The following is a 19,297-nucleotide window of genomic DNA, read 5'->3' as shown; positions in this document are numbered from 1 at the left end:
AACAGGAATAGAACAGAATTCGTAACAAAATCTTGTGACTGCTCACAGCCTCGGCACAGGTGGCTGTGACTGGTCATCAATGGAAAACAATCCACATGGACCAATGGAAGATGCACCTGTTGCATTCCACAGCAGCAGATAGTAATTGTTTACATTTCTTTCCTGAGGCTCCCAGCTCCTCAGGAGGGGAAAAATCCTAGGAAAGGATTTTTAATAAAATATCATAGCTACAGGTTATAGTCAGAGAGTGAGGCTTGTTCTCCTTTGTAACAGTAGAAAGCTTCTCATCAACCTTACCTAGACCCAAATTTGCGCGCCTGCGCCCCGCTCCCAGGAGGTCCCGCAGCGTGAATGACCTGTCGCAGTGCCGGCGCGAGCGCGCCGGGGCCCGCGGGCTGTACGGTACGTCCCGCTGCTCGCCAGCCCCAGGGCCAGCTGGGCTCACAAACTCTGCACCTTCCCCAACCCTCCCTCACCGACTGCAGCATGGCAGAGGAGCACGGGGACCCCCGGCACCCACAGCGCACCCCGAGGCACGCGGAGAGGGGACACGATGTTTGCACAGAAGTCATGTGTGTCACTTGTTGGATGCCTAAACCCCGTGTGTTTGGAGAGAAAAGCTTGTCTAGTATTTACCTCTTCTGGGTAACAAATGGAATGAGACATTCACAGGGGATGTTTTCCTCACTGTGGCTGGGAGGGAAATTACAAGGAATGTATTACTTTGTAGACAAAGCTGAATTTATAGGTTAGGAAAGAGGTTTTTAAATTACCTCACAGATCATTTTTATTGTTGTGATTATTTTAGCTACGCAATATCCACTTCTAAATGGATTTCTAATATCAAAGGATATTTATATCTTTTCATTTATGGCTGATCTGCCATAGATAAGAAATAAGTTTTAAGCTTTGTATTAGTACAAGAACCCACAAATATTTTTCCTGGAATGCCTGCACTCTTTATTTTCTTACCTTTGATACACTGCCACTTGGTGTCAGCCAATATTGTTATGTGCTGTCCCTGCTGTGTTGCGACTAGGTCAGAACTTTTGTCTTTCTTGTGTTGACTGATGTAGAAAAACCACTCTTCACCCGTGATGCATCACAGCTGAAGGGGACATTCCTCAGCACAACTCTTAAGAAAAGCAACATGGGTTTTGGATTTACCATCATTGGTGGGGATGAGCCGGATGAGTTTCTCCAGGTGAAGAGTGTAATTCCTGATGGGCCTGCAGCACAAGATGGGAAAATGGAAACAGGTAATTATGAAAGTTCCTCTGTTCTTTTATACGAGAAATAGAATGAGAAATAGATTTCTGAGTCTCACTCTCTCCATAAATACATATATTTTCCATACGACTTTTTGTGTTAATATGCAGAAAAGGTAAGTTTCTTGGTAAAAATTTCTTGTTGATAAGTGCCAGGTAGCTTATTTTTCCTATTTCACAATATTTTAAGGGAGAAAAGATCTCTACATTCCCCTACATAAAAATGGGTTATGTTTTATAGACTGTTTACTTAAGGGAAGTCTACATGGAAAGAAAAGAGACAGAGAATACAGACTACTAAGTGCAAATTTATTTCTTTGGAAAGGATGGTTTTGCAAAATAGTCAGTTGAGTCTCATCCAATACTGTTCTCATTAGAACCATCATAACAAGAGTTTTCAGTGTGGCATATGGACACACAGGAATTTGTGTCCTATTAAAAAAGAATCTGTGAAAACTCATGAAATAAAAGAAACTTCTGAAGAGATTGAAAGCTGTTCTGAAGATTGGACCACCATTACAAATATTTTCATGTTCACAGATTGATAAAGATTGCAAACCACTGTCTGAAAGGTCACATCAGGTCTACATATGGATGAAACTCTTGGAGGAAGATGAATTCTGTTTCCAAGCGGTTGTCATCTTCATTAGGAAAAGACAGAGAAAAACAGAATTATTTCAGTTGGCAGGAACCTTCAGTCACTAGCCCCCTGCTTATAATAAGACTAACTTGGATCAGGTTTCTCAGGGTCTTGAGAAAATTTCATGAAGACACAGGTTCCTCAGCCTCTCTGGACTCCTTTCCTAGTGTTTCTCCACTATCATGGTGAAAACTTTGGCCCAGAATTTGTGGATGCCTCATCCTTGAAAGCGTTGAAGGCCAGGCTCGGCAGGGCCCTGAGCAACCTGGTCTAGTGGGTGGCAAAGGAGATAGACGATCTTGAAAGTCCCTTTTAACACATACCATTCTATTGTTCTATGATTTTTGTTCTTTAGGTCCACTGGGCCTTCCACGGGTACAGCTGGTTACTAGGGACTGGAGTCCTGTGCTCCTGTGTTTGTGCAGCCCTGTCACTCTGTACCCCCTCTTTTGCGTAATTTATCCTTCCATTTCTCACCAAGGCATAGAAATAAAGAAATGCTAATTTGGGATTGTTGTTGCCACTGTAGAAAACCCATTTCATGGTGGCCAGAGTCACTATGAAGATAATTTTCTAAATTTTGATAACAGATCATTGTGGATGGGTCACAGCAGCAGAGAAAGATGCTTTTAGTGTGTTACAGTGCAGGGAGCAGACACAGAAAAAACTGCAGGCACAAATGATGCTAGTGCATCATTTTGTTATGCATCATTTGAATAGTCTGAAGTGATTTTTCTGGAAATTTCATTTCATCTTTCTTTTATTGTAGTTTTGTTGGGTTTTTTTTTTTAATCGTAGTCATATTCATATGTCAGAATAAATCACCCTGGATTCTAGTTTATTTTGTAAGACTCTCCAGGACTCACAAAACAGGAAGTGTAAAGGTTAGGAAAAGTATTATTTAAAAAAAACAAACAGGACTTGCTTCATAGCTAATGTTATAGCCATCATGATGTTTCTAATGCCAAAGAGATAAAAAAAAAATTTTTATGAAGAAACAAAATGCAAGAGAGAAGTAGAATATAGATTTTTGGCACTGTTTTTACAAAAAAACATTAGTCTAACAGCTTTTTACTTTTCAGTACTTGTTGCCATTTTATCTTAATGCAGTATGGTTCCCAAAGGCAAAATTTATTAAATTAGTTGATTAGGGGAACAAGGGATACAATAGACTTCCTGAAGTTCAGAAGATTTCAGTGACATAAATTTCATTTTTTCTTAATATTTTCATACTATCTAATACATGGCATGAGAGCTTTTCTTTGTTTGTCATGGTTCAGCATTCTCAGATGCAGAACTCAAATGTACTTACTTGCTAATCTCTCTAAAGTGTGGGTTGTTTATTAGTGAACTTGATTATATGGAGTTATTTTCTCTGGAAAACAGGGTATCCTTGCAACTTACTTGAATTTTTATGCTGAAATATAGGTTTCACAACACTGTTGATGTTCATTATTGTAGTCACGGATTGTGCTGAGAACATGTAAGAAAAATGTTTTTAAAATGCATAGGAATAGCATTAGGGATTTTTTTCCCTCAGGTAATTAATTCGACTGCATTAGGAATGCAAAACAGAAATTTACATTCAAATATATAATCACTCTACAATTATATGACCCCAAAACATATAAAATTAGACCTCAGAACAAATTTTGGCCTCAAATGTCTTTGTTTTTAAGAAGAGTCACAGATTCTGATATAAAGTAATTGGAGAATCTCACACTAATGATTGTGACATCTAACACTGGTTATATGAATAAAGTAATTTTTAAATATATTAATGGAAAACTGGAAAAATATATTTAAGGTCACAATGTTTATAAAAGCATCGTTCAACAAAGTGCTTGCATTTCCTGATATCAAATCCTTTTCATATTTCCTGAATTAGAGTTTCTCGCCCTATTGAGCTATTGTACAATATAATCAACTGAAGATATGAAAACCTCCCAGGTTACATCAATAGCTTTTTGTTCAAAAAGCTGTTAAAATCTTACGTTGGAAAACTACTTGAAATTACATCTCTTTCTTTTTGTTTGTTAGTTAGACATCACTGGATAATGAATAGAGCTTTTAAAATATTTTATTTATTCTTTTGATACTATGCTTCATTGTTCAATTTATGTGCACTCCATACGTGATCAGTCATGGGAAGCTTTGGTTATAGAACAAAACATCAAATTGTGGCTCTAGGGCAGCATAGTAGAAAGTCTGAGGGCAGTGACAATGATCTGTGAGGTAACCTGAGTGTAAGGAATAATCACAGCACTAGTGCCTCCAGCTCTAATATGATTTGGACCCTGTCCTTTGCAAAGCTGATACTATTTTTTGGCCAAGTGGTTATCAAAATCTTCATATTTCAGATCTGCATGACATTTGGGGGAAATATGAAGAAATAGCATAATTTCATTTATGTTACCTAAACTTTGGCCACAAGCTGAAGACACTGAAGCTGTACTTCAAGCTAATTGTTAAAGAAACAAGCTCATAGAAAACTGCTTTGGTTTATGTCTCCACCGAAAATCTAATCTAGGGGTCAGAGACAAATGCTATTCAAAGAGTGGGTCTATGTAAGACATTGTCACCCTTAAATGTGATCATAACAATGAAGTTTGACCTGAAAGTTTCAAAATGGAGCAATTTTGGATTTAATCCTTTGGAACATAGTTGGAAAAGGCTTTCAAGATCATCCAGTCCCACCTCTCATACCAGAAACAGGTGAAGCTTCCACTAAGCCTGGTGGAACTCCAGCGTGTGACCGCACAGCTTGATTTCATCAGCAAGCTGGTTGAGGGACACAATCCCTGTGTCCAAGTCACCAATAAAGATGTTAAATGGTGCCTGTCCCAGTACTGACCCCTGAGGAACACTGCTGAAAGCCTGGAAGCCATCGGGAGCACAGAAGCAGCTGCCTGACAGTGACTTGACACTGCTGTGAAGCAAAGCAATGAGGCAAACCGAGTGCACTGAGATGCAACAAGAGATCTGAGGTCCTGCCAAGCTATCAGAACCCCTTGGTGCCAGTGCTGGGCACTAAGAGGTATTTATATTTGTCCTAGACCCACAAGAAGCCTCACAAGCAGACTCAGAGGAACCACATCTTAGTGGATGAGTCAAAAACAACCGAAATTACATTCCTGATCCCATTCGCCAGATGTTTCAGAATTCATTGGGGCTATTATGCCCTCATGTAAATCTAGCATCTGTGTGCTAATGGTTGTTAATAATCCTGAAAATGCCTTTCTAGGACATGTTTTAGCATTTGGAGCTCAATCAAGCTGCTGGATATGAACATTACATTCCACAGCAACTCTGCCTATATCAGGACAGCCTAGGAGCTGATGCCACATTCTTTTCTGGGAGGTTACATTGCTTTGTCTTGTCTGAAGCCTCATGCAGCCAACAGAAAACTGTCTGTATTTAAGATGCCCCTGCATTCGATTAAAATGCTGGTAAAAGACTGCATCTACATGAAAAGATTTGTATACAGTGAGTGATTTTGACTGACTGCTGTTCTAAGGCAAACAAAGATTTAGGCCTGCGGCTGAGTCAGATAAAAGCTCAAGCTGCAAAGGCAAAAACTCTCCTACAATTCTCAAGGTTATTCAATGGACTGGATAAACTCTAACACTCCCACATAATCAAGCTCGGGGAAAGATTCTCACTCTCTGCATTTCAGCAAGCTCCATTTCCTTTGGTGAAAGTTTCCAGGAAACAGCTCAAAGACGTGGTGCAAAGGTGGTTCTTGGAGTCTGGTGATGACCCTTCTGACTGATGAATATCTTTGATCACTGCAGGGTGAACTTTCCAGAAACATAAATCTGTGGGGAAATGTCATAGCTCAACAGTGTGAATCAAGAAAGGGGAAATACATTCTTTCATTTCATCTGCCAAGTATGCACTTGGCCAGTTTTAAGATGCTAAATCATCTGTAAACAATGCAAACTTGGGCTTTTATAGAGGTTGTTCTCTCAGGAATGGTAGTTTTTCTATATTAGTTGATCTATTTTAGAGATAGAAATTCATAAATTAAAGATAAGGTTCAGCTAACAGATATACCTTGTCTACAATTCAAATGTCTACACCTACCAAATAAGCAGACATCTATTACTTTTGTATGACTGTATCAGGATGAAGCCTAGAGAAAAAAGCTAGAGATTGGTGCCACATCTACCACTCAGAATTTCTACCACACCTTAGAGATCTCCAAAGGGAATGAGTTAGAAATACTGGAAAGAGCGGCCCATTGCCTTGCTTCTGTCCATGGACATTTGTTAAGACCCATAACGATCTTCTGCATATGATGAATTTTGCAAGAAGCTGAGATTACTTTAAAAGTAATAAAATTGGAGAAACCACACTTGTTGATCTACAAAACCATGAATGTTATTATTTAAGTGAATAAGAGCAAACCCAAAGCCATTATCAGGAGGTTGAGCCTACAATGTCACTAGGCTTAGGAAATAATTATCTCGTTTCATTAATGCATATTTTTTCACAGTGAGGCTAATATCTTACAACCTTTATAAAAAGTGGAGTACTCAAGACAGAAGGAATTGGGAATATCTACAAAAGGATGCATTTTTACAAGTTCAAACAGATGCTTAATTCTGTTCCCTGTTTATCCATTGTCAGATCATGTGAATAAACCATCATCTCACCTAATGTGAGCTCAGCTGAGATGCAAGCTCTCTCGTCTGAGCAACAGAAAAGATGAACCATGTATGCACAAAGAATACCTTCAATCCAAAGAAACAAATATATTAAAATTAAAATCTATGTTTTGGCAGTCATCTGGAAATGTTAATAATTTCAGATCAGCGCTCAGTGTATCATGACCACACACCTCAGTACCTATAGTAAAGAGGTCATGTCTTTCTGAAGTGCTGTCAGTCCAAACCCAACCCAATCTTTTACAGCGTTCCCCTCCCTTGGTAGCCAATTGTTTACCACCATGTCAAGAGGTGCACTGGCCAGGAGCTGGTCACATACATGTGGGGCTTGATTTCCACAGTACCTAAAGCTGGCTGAAATTTAATTATCTCACCTGCCTGGCACCTTCTCATCCAGTGGCTCCAGGAAAACTGGCTCCCAAAGTTAAAGCATGGTGTTAGGAAAATGAGAAGCTGTGCTACTAGTGGGACCACTGAGGAAGGACTATCTTTTCATTGGACTTATGCATCTCCAGGCTAAAAAACTATTTTAATATGAACCAAGGCCATGAAGTGTCAGTCTTACAGATGCAAGCTGATGCCAGGGGAGGCAGGACTGTGAGAGCAGAGCAGAACATATAAAACCAGCTTGTATTATCTGCTTCCCTTACTTCCCCTGCTTTATTTGGAAGCTAGGATATCTCATCTGCTGTTGTAGTCTAGCTGAGACTGCACATCTCTCTGTCTCCATATGTTGCTAATCATCCCATGGAGTTCAGAGAAAGAAAATTACCTGTTTGGAAAGTAACAGCAGTAACAGAAATTACTTCAGGCATTGTGGAGAATGGTTTCTCCCACCCACGTTAGGCCAGTCAGTGTGAATTTGTCTTATGTTTACTGCTTGTATTCCAGCATCCCCCGGGCTGTTGATGAAATGGTGCAAAGCACAGCAGAAGCACTATATTTGCATCTGGTACAACCAAAACCAATAGTTCCTTCCACTAGCAGTGCTGGTTACATTTTCTTGTTTGTGAGACATATAAAGAGTAACTATTTGTTAAAAACTCAGCCTTGTTTTGCAGTACCAGTCTTCTTTCATTTCACAAGTTAATTTGGCTTTTTAAATCAAGGAGATTATGAGGGTCTGGAGAGTGGAACCACAACATGAGGGTTGTGGTCTTTGCACCAGACATGAAGACAGAGTTAACAGATGCCCCGTTACTTCATAGCTGAGACAAACTGATACAACCTTTTTTATTTTTTTTTTTATTTAGCAGTACACAGCATCCCATTTAATTTAATCCACTTTATATTTCTCACCATAAAAACTTGCACATCATATAACTAGTGCAAAAACTATGCAAGAGGTGTAGAGTTAAAATTAACCCGGTTTTAACAATCTATCAGTTTGCTAGTCCTTACGATTTTATCCTGAGTCTCTAAGTAACCAGAATTCTTTAAAGCAAAGCCCTTAATTATTTTTTTTGTTGTTTAAAGGGGACTAAATCTGAATCTTATCTTAAATTTTACAGACAAATCTTCTGTTCCCCTGTCACTGAGGAAAGTGCTGAGGTATGACAACATTATATTTAAGGGGTTTCAAACACAAAGTAAAGGAAAAAATGATAGTTTATTTATTTGATATCATATATTAAGACTCAATTTAGCTGGGGAAAGGGATATGACAGGTGGTTTTAAAGGTGTGATGGTGACAGTAAAACTAATACTTGCATCTTGTGGATATTAATAGCAATTAAGAGACTCATTTTCAGTCCCCTGTTCTTTCAAATTTTAAGGCAGGCAATTCACTGAGCACTGCATGTAAATAGAAAGACAAGAAGGTAGTACTTAAGTTGCTAGAAATTTTTCATAGTTTTGCTACTTTCTTCTAAGATTAATTTTTCATTATATTTTTTATCTTCCTGTGGTTTTCAGATAACTTGGGACAATAGTTACATTAATATCTGTAAATTTTTCCTTATGTTGACCAAAGGACTAGGGAAGGTATCTACTTTTGTCTCAAAGTTACTGAATTTTAATCTCCATGAGATTCTTATTTTAGTGTTTTCTTCATATTTTTTCTTCTTTTGATATTCACTATATTATGAGGTACTCACTGAATGATAACCAAGACAGAGACGAGCCTAGACTGAAAAAAGTATCCATATTTTGTATACCACACACTATTGCTGTCTACATCTGAGGTCTTTGTGTGCACCAGATTTTTCAGTTGGCTGATGTGATATTCAATATACTTTTGTTCTCTCTGAGTTGCAAAAAATCCTTATGTCACTATCTGTTCTGCCTGATAGGGATTTAGAGCTTGAGTCTGTGCTGCCCCTCCAAGCTACTGAGCATTTGTTAGGTAGTGCCTACAAACAGACATTCCTCAAGCTATGAAGAGAGCTTTTGATGCTTTTTAGCACTGTCATTTTTCTATTCCCTTCAAGTCTTCAATTAAAATTACTGATGCAAACTGAAAGCATAATTGTAGCAGAGCATATAAGTTGAATTTCAAAATGCTTCTTCAAGTGGACAGTGTGTTGTTGAAGTCACAGGAACAATTAAAAAAAAATCTTAGGAAGTCCTGTATCACTTCATGAGATGACTCTGGGCTCCTATTATTAGTACAAATAGAGCTCAGTGGTCTCTGACTCTGTCTTGGGGTTTAGCTCTAAAGTCTGCCATGACATAGACATTTTGGGAATCCTCTGTCTCACATTTTATGCTTAGTACCTGAACTCGAGGTGATTCAAAGCAGGACACTAAGTAAGACAGATTCCCAAGAAGGATGGCAGCAGGGAGGAAAAGGCAGATTACTGAGACTACCAATATGTGGGTGCAATTCAGTTGCACAGACATAGGTGTCCAGGGCCATTAAAAGTTCCAGGGATCCCACGTAGCCTCCTTCTACCTTTTCAGGCAGCACTCTCTTGTAAGCCTTGTGTGGTACCTGCAAGTCACATACAAATATCTCAAATGCCAAAGGCTGTCACAAATTACATTAGACACATGCTTAAGCTACCTCATTCCTCCTTCAAAAAGGAGTCTGTTTATAGACTCCTTTGGTTTTCCTTATTACTCATCTATTAGAGTAAGCAGTGATTGATTTATTGATTAATTACTGTAATAATAGTCCTTATCTGAGAATTTTAAGGATGTTTGTTTCCCCTAGCCTAATTCAAAACTCACATTTGTGGTTTTATAAATACTTTTTAAAAGTAACAAAAACCCTTTTTAAATTAATAGACTTAATTCTCTCTAATTTAACTGTTCAAACAACAACATTATAAGAAGTTTGATGATTGATTTCAACCATATGGAGGGGGTTATAAATTCATTTCCGTCTCCAGCACTAACAATATTTTACTGCATATATTATTGGTACCCATAAAGAATATGCCAATATCAAGACTGAATATTGTATATGTAACTTGTTTTCTTCCTATGGTGACTTTTCTTTAAAATTCATTTTGAAGTGAGTTCACTGAATTTTTTCAAGTCCACATATTACACAGAAATTAAGGAGGAATCTGAAAAGAGAACCAGTCTTTCCTTTTGCTTTGATAAAATCCAAATTTATGCACAGGAAACAGCTCACAATACTCATGGTTTATGGCACTTACTTCATTTTGAAAGAAATTCACATTTGTTGACACTGTATTTTGATCTATGATTATCAGTCCCAAGAATGATAATGTGTGCTTATTACTTGTAACACCAAAATATTGGACATGTAAATATGGGTTACATGTGTATATGGGTTACATAAGTGGTATTCTGCGGGAGAGAGTATATATACAGGTCTGCTTATTTGTGGTGTTTTCTAATATTTAAGCCATTAGAGCAACTCTTCCAGCACCTACTATAGATAGAGAAACCAATGATGAAGTAATTTGATGGGAAGATATAATGGAAATATGATTGATGGTAATATAAAAATCCTCTCTCTTGTGACAAATGCAGCACAAACCATAAAAACAAGGCATACACACCCTGTTTAACGTAAAACACCAGCCTCAGTATCTTCTAGAAAGAGTAAATGGAGGCATTCTGGTGCTCAAAGGTTCTATATCTTTAGCAGAAATGAGATCATACAGAAATCAAGAAATATGGTAAAGTAAAATGTGAAAGAGTAAAGGTGAAAAAGCAAAGAGACTATTTGGACACAAATTATTCAAGTATGTGCAGTCTCATATTCCTAATTCAAAGTCTGACTCCATGGAAAAATGGCCACAAAGGCCAAAAGCATTGACAAGGATACTAAAACTATGTAATACTTATTTCAGTAAGGCAGAAAAATGTTAAATTAATTATGCTTTCCACTATCACATCCTAATAGATCTTTATCCAATTTGAGTGTTCATATTGAAATAAACACTTAGTTTTTGTATGAAAGTTCTAGGAAGCCCATAAATTCATTCTTCATTCTGAACTTCACCATGAGACATCTGCAGATTCTACTACTAGGACATTTAATATAGACCAGGAAATGATAAATGTATTGTCATAATCCTCACATTTATTAGCACAGTTTTTATAAGTTTTGCAAGTTGCCACTTGAGTAAGCAGCATGCACTGAACTCAGTAGCCACCAAAATTGCTGCAGTTGCAGAAATTACTTTTCTTCTATCAAATGTAATTAACATCTGTCTCACATGATTTGGCTATTTGTATGAACAGACAAAAATATACATTGAAAATAACAATCACCTTCTCATGTACTATTTCACTCAATAAATAATGATTTTTTTTTTATTTTAGAAGAGTGGTCTGTGAGGTCAGAAAGAGATTCTCTCTATATAAAAAGATGACAGGGAAAGTGAGAATTTCATATTGCATGAAGAAAATAATCTAGAATTGTATTTTTCAATGTTGTCAGCCATGCCACATTTGATTTTCTTTTGTTTTGGCATATAGGGCTTTATTTTACTATTCAATTATCAAAACAAAATGTAAGTATTTAGCTGAGTTTCAGATTTTTATTTTAATTTTGTATTAAAAAATTTGTAGCTTCATGTATATTCACCTCTGCCTTCACACTTGTAGCAACCAAATATGATCTGTACCTACATTAAAATCTGAGAGTTCAAAAATTCCACTCATTTTTTTGCTTTTAGCAACTTTTGAGAATAAATTTTAAATTCTTTGAGAATTTAAGAATAAATTAAGTAATTAATTTTGAGATACAATTTCTGCTGTACATTTAGAATGGCAAATATCTGTCTTGACATTTAGCAAATATTTTGCTTGAATGTATTAGTTTACATCGGTGTACCTGAATTTTCCCATCCAAAAGGAGAAATAGTCATTGTAGAACTTAGTAAAGTCCAATAATTATTGAAGTTAGCAATTCCTATCATAACTGCTAAAAACATAAGTGAAGAGAAGCCTAATGGAGTTCAGCTTAAGATATTAAGGCCAAATACTGTCAAATTGTGCAACATACATTAAAAGAGAAATCTGTGTTGAATTGCACATGGATCAATATTTTTGTCAGTGCTCTGATTTGTATCATTTGATGCATGGCATGAAGTAAAACTATCCAGAGTTGCATCAGAGATGACAAAACATTTCCAGGAATATCAATCATATTTGAGGAGCTTTGCGAACCTTTAACTAATGGAGAGTTACAGAGACATTTGAGGGCATTTTATTAGAAGTTCACTTCTAAAAGCATCTTTCACTGTCTGTTGCCAGAATCAGGATATTAGCACAGATGCACCTCTCATCTGACCCTGTTTAGCTGCTCACATGGCCTTTATAAGAAGAGCAAAGTTTATTCCAGCACTTATGTGACTGCCTCTTTGTAATTGATGACTCTGACATTTAAAAAATGGCTTGTTTGTTTAAAGACCTGTAATGAAAATTTCTCAATGACATAAAGAGCACTTTTCCAACCAGAAGGGCAGGCATGAGGTGAATCTCCTGAAAGCGAGAAATCCCTGGAAAAATTCTTCCAGCCTTTTCTCTCTCTGCCCCACAAAATTCTTCTTCCCTCCAGCAACCACACAAGTGTCTGAGTTGGTGGATGGAGGTGGAGCTCGAGGTGCCCTGCTGCCCCCAAAAGCTCCGTGTGTGCAGCAGTGGGAGCTGCCTGGGCACCACTGGCTCCTCCTCAGCTCCTCCTTCAGCAGGTACCCGGGGGAAGCTGAGCCATCGTGGTAGAGCCAGGGTGCCCTAAACACTGCTCTGCTGCCGTGCCATGATGAGTGAGGGCTCTGTACAGGAGCTTAGACAAATTCTTGGTGTCTGGAACTTTGGTGTTATGCCAGTTCTTGGCTATCAGCCTCAGGGGGTGACTGGCTGATGGAGTGGGGAGAAGAGGGTCCAATCTCCAGAGACTGGGTACAGAGCAGTGAGAAAACTGACTGGAATAGGATGTGCTGGAGCTGAAGATGACATAATTTGTTTTTGTTCTGCAGGGAGGCAGGGAGAAAAGGCAGTAATTTCATGCTAGAAATGGCTGGAGAGTGGGTGTTTCTATGCATGTGTGAGTGTGTAGGAGGCAGGAGGGGGAGGGCAAGGTTCTAAGGAAAAGAAGAAAGAAGCTCTGCAAGAAAGGTCTGAGAGCACTGATGTGAGTACAGATCTTTTAAACACTGGCAGTTTCACACCTTTTGATGTATTGCTTTCTTCTTTAGCTCCAAATGGAAGTAAATTAAAGTTCTTTGTATTAAACTAATCTCTTCTGCATTAAAATCAGCATCATTGTATGCAGTATTTACTGAGACTTTCTTTGACATACTGAGCATCACCTGTAGTACTGCTGGGGAAAAGTCAGATAATATTGGACACTGTCTTGATAGCTGTTCCTTGAGAATTTATTCATAGGCTAAAAGTCAGTCATGAAGCATATTGGACTATGCTGCTGCTGTTATTTGTGATTTGCTCTATTCCACCTTTACATAAGCAAAATAGCAATTCTCAATAAGCAAAGCCTGTCAGCAGTTCATGATTATTGGCCTGAAATCTGCCTTTGAATCCTGCAAACCCGTCAGTTCTGAAGAAGCTGTCAGACCTAAGTCACTATAACACAGTGAAAGGCTGAAAGAACACTGAAAAAATATTGGTTGCTTTGCACTGGGTGATTGAAAAAATGCATCAGAAAGAGGTGGGAAAACTGGAAAATGTGGAAGCTGAGGTAATGATGAGAACTTGACAGCGTAAGGGGAAAGTGAAGAAGTGTCATTATGCGGGACTTAAAGACACACTAGATGTGTGGGGCAGCATTAATCATACCCCTCTCACTAGAATGATACCAGGATTATTCTTCTGACATTGGGCAGAGCCTCAGCCAATGCTCTTGGTACTTGTCTTGTTTGTTGGAGTCTGGCTCACTTTCTTGCACTGAAACTTCCACAAAAGTTCATGTGCCACACAGCAGCCACACAGCAGCCTGGTGTGCTCGGGCAGGTTTTCCTCAGGCAGTTTAAGAGGAACCCAGTTTAAGAGGAACACCCACCCAGAGCAAGGACACTACCTCCTGTCAGACCTTGTGGCTGGCACTGGAAACCACACGTGTACCTGACCTTGTTTATTTGACAAGTGGGATCGAGGGTGGATTCCTCTGTCAAATTCCACAGGAAAGTCATGCAACACAGTAGTGCTACACGTGGTATAATAATATTGATCACTTTTATGTGTTTATACTTTTAATATCACTTTAGAAGGTTACTTTATTTTAATAGGAGTATGTTGTTCTAACACAGATGGGAGAAGTTGAAAACACTCATATCATCTCTGGTCATTTTCTAGACAGGTCACAATAGCAGCATCCTTACTCAGAGTTAAAAAAATCTTTTTTTTTTTTTTTTTTGGCAGATTTTTCTTTAATCTCTTTAGTCTGTCTTGTTCCAATTATTTTCTGCATATCAGACAAGAGTATATTTTTTTAGGCCAAATTTGATTGCATCAAAAGAAAATGCCATTGACTATTATATAAGAGATTCAACTGTTTCTAGCACATTTGAAAAAGTAGTTCTGAATTGTTTGGAGAAATAGGGATAATAAGAAGAATTATACTTGAGCGATTGTTTACGCAAAAAATTCCACTCCAGCCAAAATACTGAGCGGATGGATTTTTATTTTAAACTGTGCAGTGTTGTAAATACTGTCTTTCAATAGTCTGTTCAGTTCTGAGAGCAGGATTGTGATACTTTAATCTCTTTTTTTGCTACAAGAGTAATGAATTCCTCTTTGCTAGGGCATAATACTTGTAATTTCAAATCCGCTGGAAGTAATATTTTTCAAAAAATGTTAGGGGATAGTAAAAAAAATTCAAATTGAAAATATTATGAGTTTAAGAACATTCAGTGAAAAACCAAAATCACAATATTTCTACATTTTAGAGGGTTTTTTCATTTACCTATTCCAGACAAATTGCCACAGACTGAGAAATTCTTCTACCTAATCCCAAGCTAGCTGCGATCAGCCTGGTCCCAGGCATCTAGGATTTTATCTTTTCCACATAAAAATATGACAACACTTAGATATTAGTCTTATTTTGCATGTGTGTGTCAGAATCAGGCATTAATTTTTTCTCCAGTGTGAATTCTGTGTTAGACATGGTTTACCGCAGGCTGGCAGAAAAAGCCAGGCTTTCGCTGATTTGGGTCTCCAGTTAAGTTGTGCAGTGATGGCAGTGGCCATAGCAAACTACATCAGGCTGGCTCTCTCTGTCTCTCACATAACTGGAAAACAGCTGTGGGAAACAGGCCAAGTATGGGAAAAAGGAGGGGCTAGAACAAAGACCCTATAGCAAAGGTTAAAATACAAAGTGTGATATTAATAAAGACTCCATCCAAATCTGTTTGCACAATGCAAACACAATTGAGACAATGTAGAAAACCTTTAATCTATCATTTTCCAAAAGATCACCCCAAATTTAGAGTATATAATAGAAATCGTAAAAGACACTTGAAACAACCTCTGTCAGTGTCAAGACTGGAGGGAGAAAGTCACTGTGGTTAGTCAGATTCTGACAGGCGTCCCATGGCAATGCAAGCAGCCCTGTCCAGTTGACAAGCAGAGTGATGCATGATACCTGTACAGTATAATTGCATCCACTTAACAGACTGCAGCAAGATTTTTACTCTTTCTTGCAGTGACAGCAAGTTCTTCTCCCAAATATTAGAAATCACATGAGTTACGACTTTTTTTGTGACCTCTGTTTGCATCCTGCAACAGCAGGGTTTAGGGACAGGCTAAATGTCAAACCTACTCCTTCAGAGTATTTTGAATTTCCCATGCATCATGGCCTTACTATTTTATTGCTCTTAGTGATGGAGTTAGATATTCTTTTATATCCCATTTTATTTGTAAAAGAGAAAAATCACATTAAGCTCATATAATTTTCATTCCTTTTTCTTTCATTTCTTTGCATTTTGGTCAATTTAATGCAACAGTATTTTCCTTCCATTAGATAAAGACAAACCTCGTATTTTTGTGTCTGAATTAGGCAGTGCATCTGTCTTTTAATTTGGGAGAGTGAGAGGTTTAAGGAAATTACAGGATGCTCATGTAACTAATTTCTCTTTTTATGGCAACAGTTTTTACTCTCTTTCACTTGCTGTGTTGATATCTAAGCACATCTGGGTCTTAGGTATTCAAAGTCCTTGTTACGCCTCAAGAGCATCCTTCCCAAAAGGATTCTATTTGTGCAAGTGAAAAAGAGGAATATATTATCATTCATCTTAAACAGTCTTCCTTTTGCAGTTCCCTTTAACTACACAAAAATAACCATACAGATAAGCACTCATTCTACTTTTCATGGCTGGGGGGAGGGCAAGCAAGAATCCTTCAACAGAAGAAATGTAGGGAGTGGATAAGAGAGAGCTGAGAAAATATTTAGTTCTGATCCAAAGTAGAACCTGCATAGACTCCAGTGGAACAGAAGCACATCTGTTATGTGCAAAGAGTTCTTCCCTGTCCATGCAGAAGGCTTGCCATTGGACCTGAACCTCATGTGTGCTATTACTCATTTTAATGATGATATTTTTCTGAATGACAGGACAAAGCCATTAATAGGTTGGGGGAGCGTGCTCTTTGTAAGATTATCTATGGACTGTGCAAATACAATAATGCTTTCCAGCTGCCTTGGCCAGCATGAGGGACAGCAGGCACTGTCAGAGAGATTTGTCTCACAATTTCTTCACATATTTCTCCTTCCATTGCTGCTAGTATTTGTTTTTCTCTCTATTTCCATCACTTAATTGATGCTATCAGTTCCACTACTCCCTTGTGCTAGGCTGGCTTTGAGGGATCTCTGGTGCTGTGGGGCTCTTTCTGATAGCAGCAGCCTGAAACTGGACATGTGGGCAGGTGCTCTCTGCTCTCTCAGGGTGAAGGTTGTCCTGTGCCTTCAAACCCAAGTGAACACAGCTGGAAGAAAATGTGCCACCCCTGCTTATCAGAAGGTCTGCACCAGAGAAACAGCTATGCTTGTTGTTATACAAATTCCAGATTGCCTCAGAATCCAAAACACACTCTCCAGTTCTTAGAGTAGATGGACCACTTATTCTCCTTCTAAATCAGTACTGTTTTTGAAGCTAGCTGAAGATATAAGTGTGACAATATGCATACCTCTGTTTAAAAAAGGTACCTTTTAGATGAGTTCTACTAGGTGGAACTGTGGCATTCAGCATTTAGTTTGCAGCTCATTGCAATAAATCTGGGAGGACAGTAAAGTCAGAGAATGAAAATGTGGTCGCTGCTAATATCAGAGTTACTGTCCTCTCTTTTTATGGTGTCTGTCACATAACAAATAAGCACACACTGAGAAGCATTCACACTAGTTATCCCAAGCATACTGAATAATTCATAGAAGTAGTGTTAGGAATTGTGCTATAGGGACATTACCAACATGGAATCAATTTTTTTTTTCATAAACCTCCTCCACAGTCCCAGTTAATCAGATTACTCCTTGCCATGGGAGTGCTGTTACAATAGTTTTGCCACATATACAAATATATGTGGTTTTGGAGGGAAAGTAAAAAGACTGGATAGTTTCAATCTCAATAAAAATAAAATGATGGAACTCTTCAGAATTTGTTTCTTCACAGAGTTTAATTGTAATTTTACTTACTATTTAATGCTGAAAACCTTGAAAATGTTTCAAAAGCATTTTACAGTATTACAGGCTCACTACACATTTAATAGATTGATTGACTGGTTCATCTTTATGTATGTAAAATTTCTCAAGGCTAAACAATTTGAGGATTCCTTGCTGAGAACAGCTAAAGGACTGTCAGTTTCAAAATTATGGAAAAAACATAATGTATCAACTATTAATGGAATAAAATCAGGGAAAATTATATTTCGTAATTATAACAGTACATTTTTATAAATTATTGTAAAAGCCTGTTTTGTTTTGTGAATTGGTTTATTGCTCTTTATTTTTTGTTGTATTGAACTGGTATAAAGTCTCTTTGGTATATCATCATAAAATCCATGAAATCAAAATGCACTAGGTCAAACAAACACTGAATTCATTCACCCAGCAATGGTGAATAGGTCAGTATTATTTATGGTGATGTCTCTCTCATCAGTGTCAGCAGCCCCATCTTTGGTTTGAGGGATTCACAAAGACAATCTTGAGGTTTTTTCTGAGCTCGTAGTTTGTAGTACAAGCAGAGAGAGCTAAAATAGACAAGAAGCCATACTTTCATTTTTATACCCAGGATTGTTTACATTTTCTTTACTTTGACCTTAGTTACCCGAGTTTCTCTAATTATAATCCCCATTGGAAATAATGATTGTGTAATTTCACTGTATTTGTAAGAATTGCAGTTAACGTATAAGCAATTGACACCTGACTGGTTTTTGTCTGGGAACCTTTCTCAGGTTGTGCCTGTATGTGAGCATTGCTTGCATGCAAGTCTGAGAAATCAGTAATTTCATGCTTAAAATGCCATAAGAAGCAGAAAGAACAAAAGGAGTTTTAATGTAAATTGCCCTCCATTTTAAAAACATCAACTTTTGGAGCAGGATTCAGTAGCATGCTCCAGTCTGTTTGTGCCTTCCTGAAGCAGGACAGGGCTGGTCAACAGGCAGGAGTTAGGGTTTTTTAAAGACAGGGAAGAACAAAGCACTTTCAGTGCACAGAAATTTCTGCTTTCTCTCTCACTCTGCTGCTGGAATTCATGTCCCACATTCCTCCTGCTCCTTCCATTCCTGAGCCCACATCACCCACGCTCATCCATTGCTCACCTTTAGTTATCACCCGTCTCCAGTGTGCTGCATCCATTAACACATGGCACCCTTGTCCTTCTTTGTGCACTTCTCATGCAACATTTCTTACAAGGAAGTTTATGGAGTGGCTGTCCCACTTCACATCATTTTTACAGACTTTTCAAAGAGTTGTGCATATAATATGCTTGAGAGAACTTTTCCAAGAATCACCTTCAAAGACTATGGCTGCCATCTCCAAAAGGGATGGGAGACTGCAACTTGATCTCAGTTTCTGATGGACCCAGAAGCAATATACTCTCAGGACTGATGGTGCCACCTACTTTGTCAGGAGCAGGATAGAAATATTGTGTGGAAGCAAATGGCATGAAGTTGTAGCCTTCTGAGGAAAAATCAGATGCCATGATAATTTTGGGAAAGGCTTTTTAATTACCAGGGGGTGATTCACAGGAACATTGGGAGATGGCAGACATAGTGTGAGACTGCTTTTTCATGGTCTGAACAAATAGTCTGATGTGGCATCACAGTCATTCATAATAACACATATTAAT

General features: G+C 38.1%; 1 protein-coding gene across 1 annotated transcript in view; it reads left to right on the top strand.

Moving 5' to 3' along the window:
* The window catches only part of MAGI2 (membrane associated guanylate kinase, WW and PDZ domain containing 2), a 705,159-nt gene that overhangs the window by 554,660 nt on the left and 131,202 nt on the right, over nt 1-19,297 (top strand). The window contains exon 9 of the mRNA XM_041474679.1: nt 1,077-1,259. Coding sequence (XP_041330613.1) covers nt 1,077-1,259 — 183 coding nt within the window. The remainder of the gene's footprint in view (nt 1-1,076; nt 1,260-19,297) is intronic.

Source organism: Pyrgilauda ruficollis, unplaced genomic scaffold (assembly GCF_017590135.1).
Source record: "Pyrgilauda ruficollis isolate IOZ18807 unplaced genomic scaffold, ASM1759013v1 scaffold33, whole genome shotgun sequence".
NCBI classification, from domain to species: Eukaryota; Metazoa; Chordata; class Aves; order Passeriformes; family Passeridae; genus Pyrgilauda; species Pyrgilauda ruficollis.
Note: the sequence above shows the minus strand (reverse complement) of the source record. Positions and strands in the feature narration are given on the sequence as shown.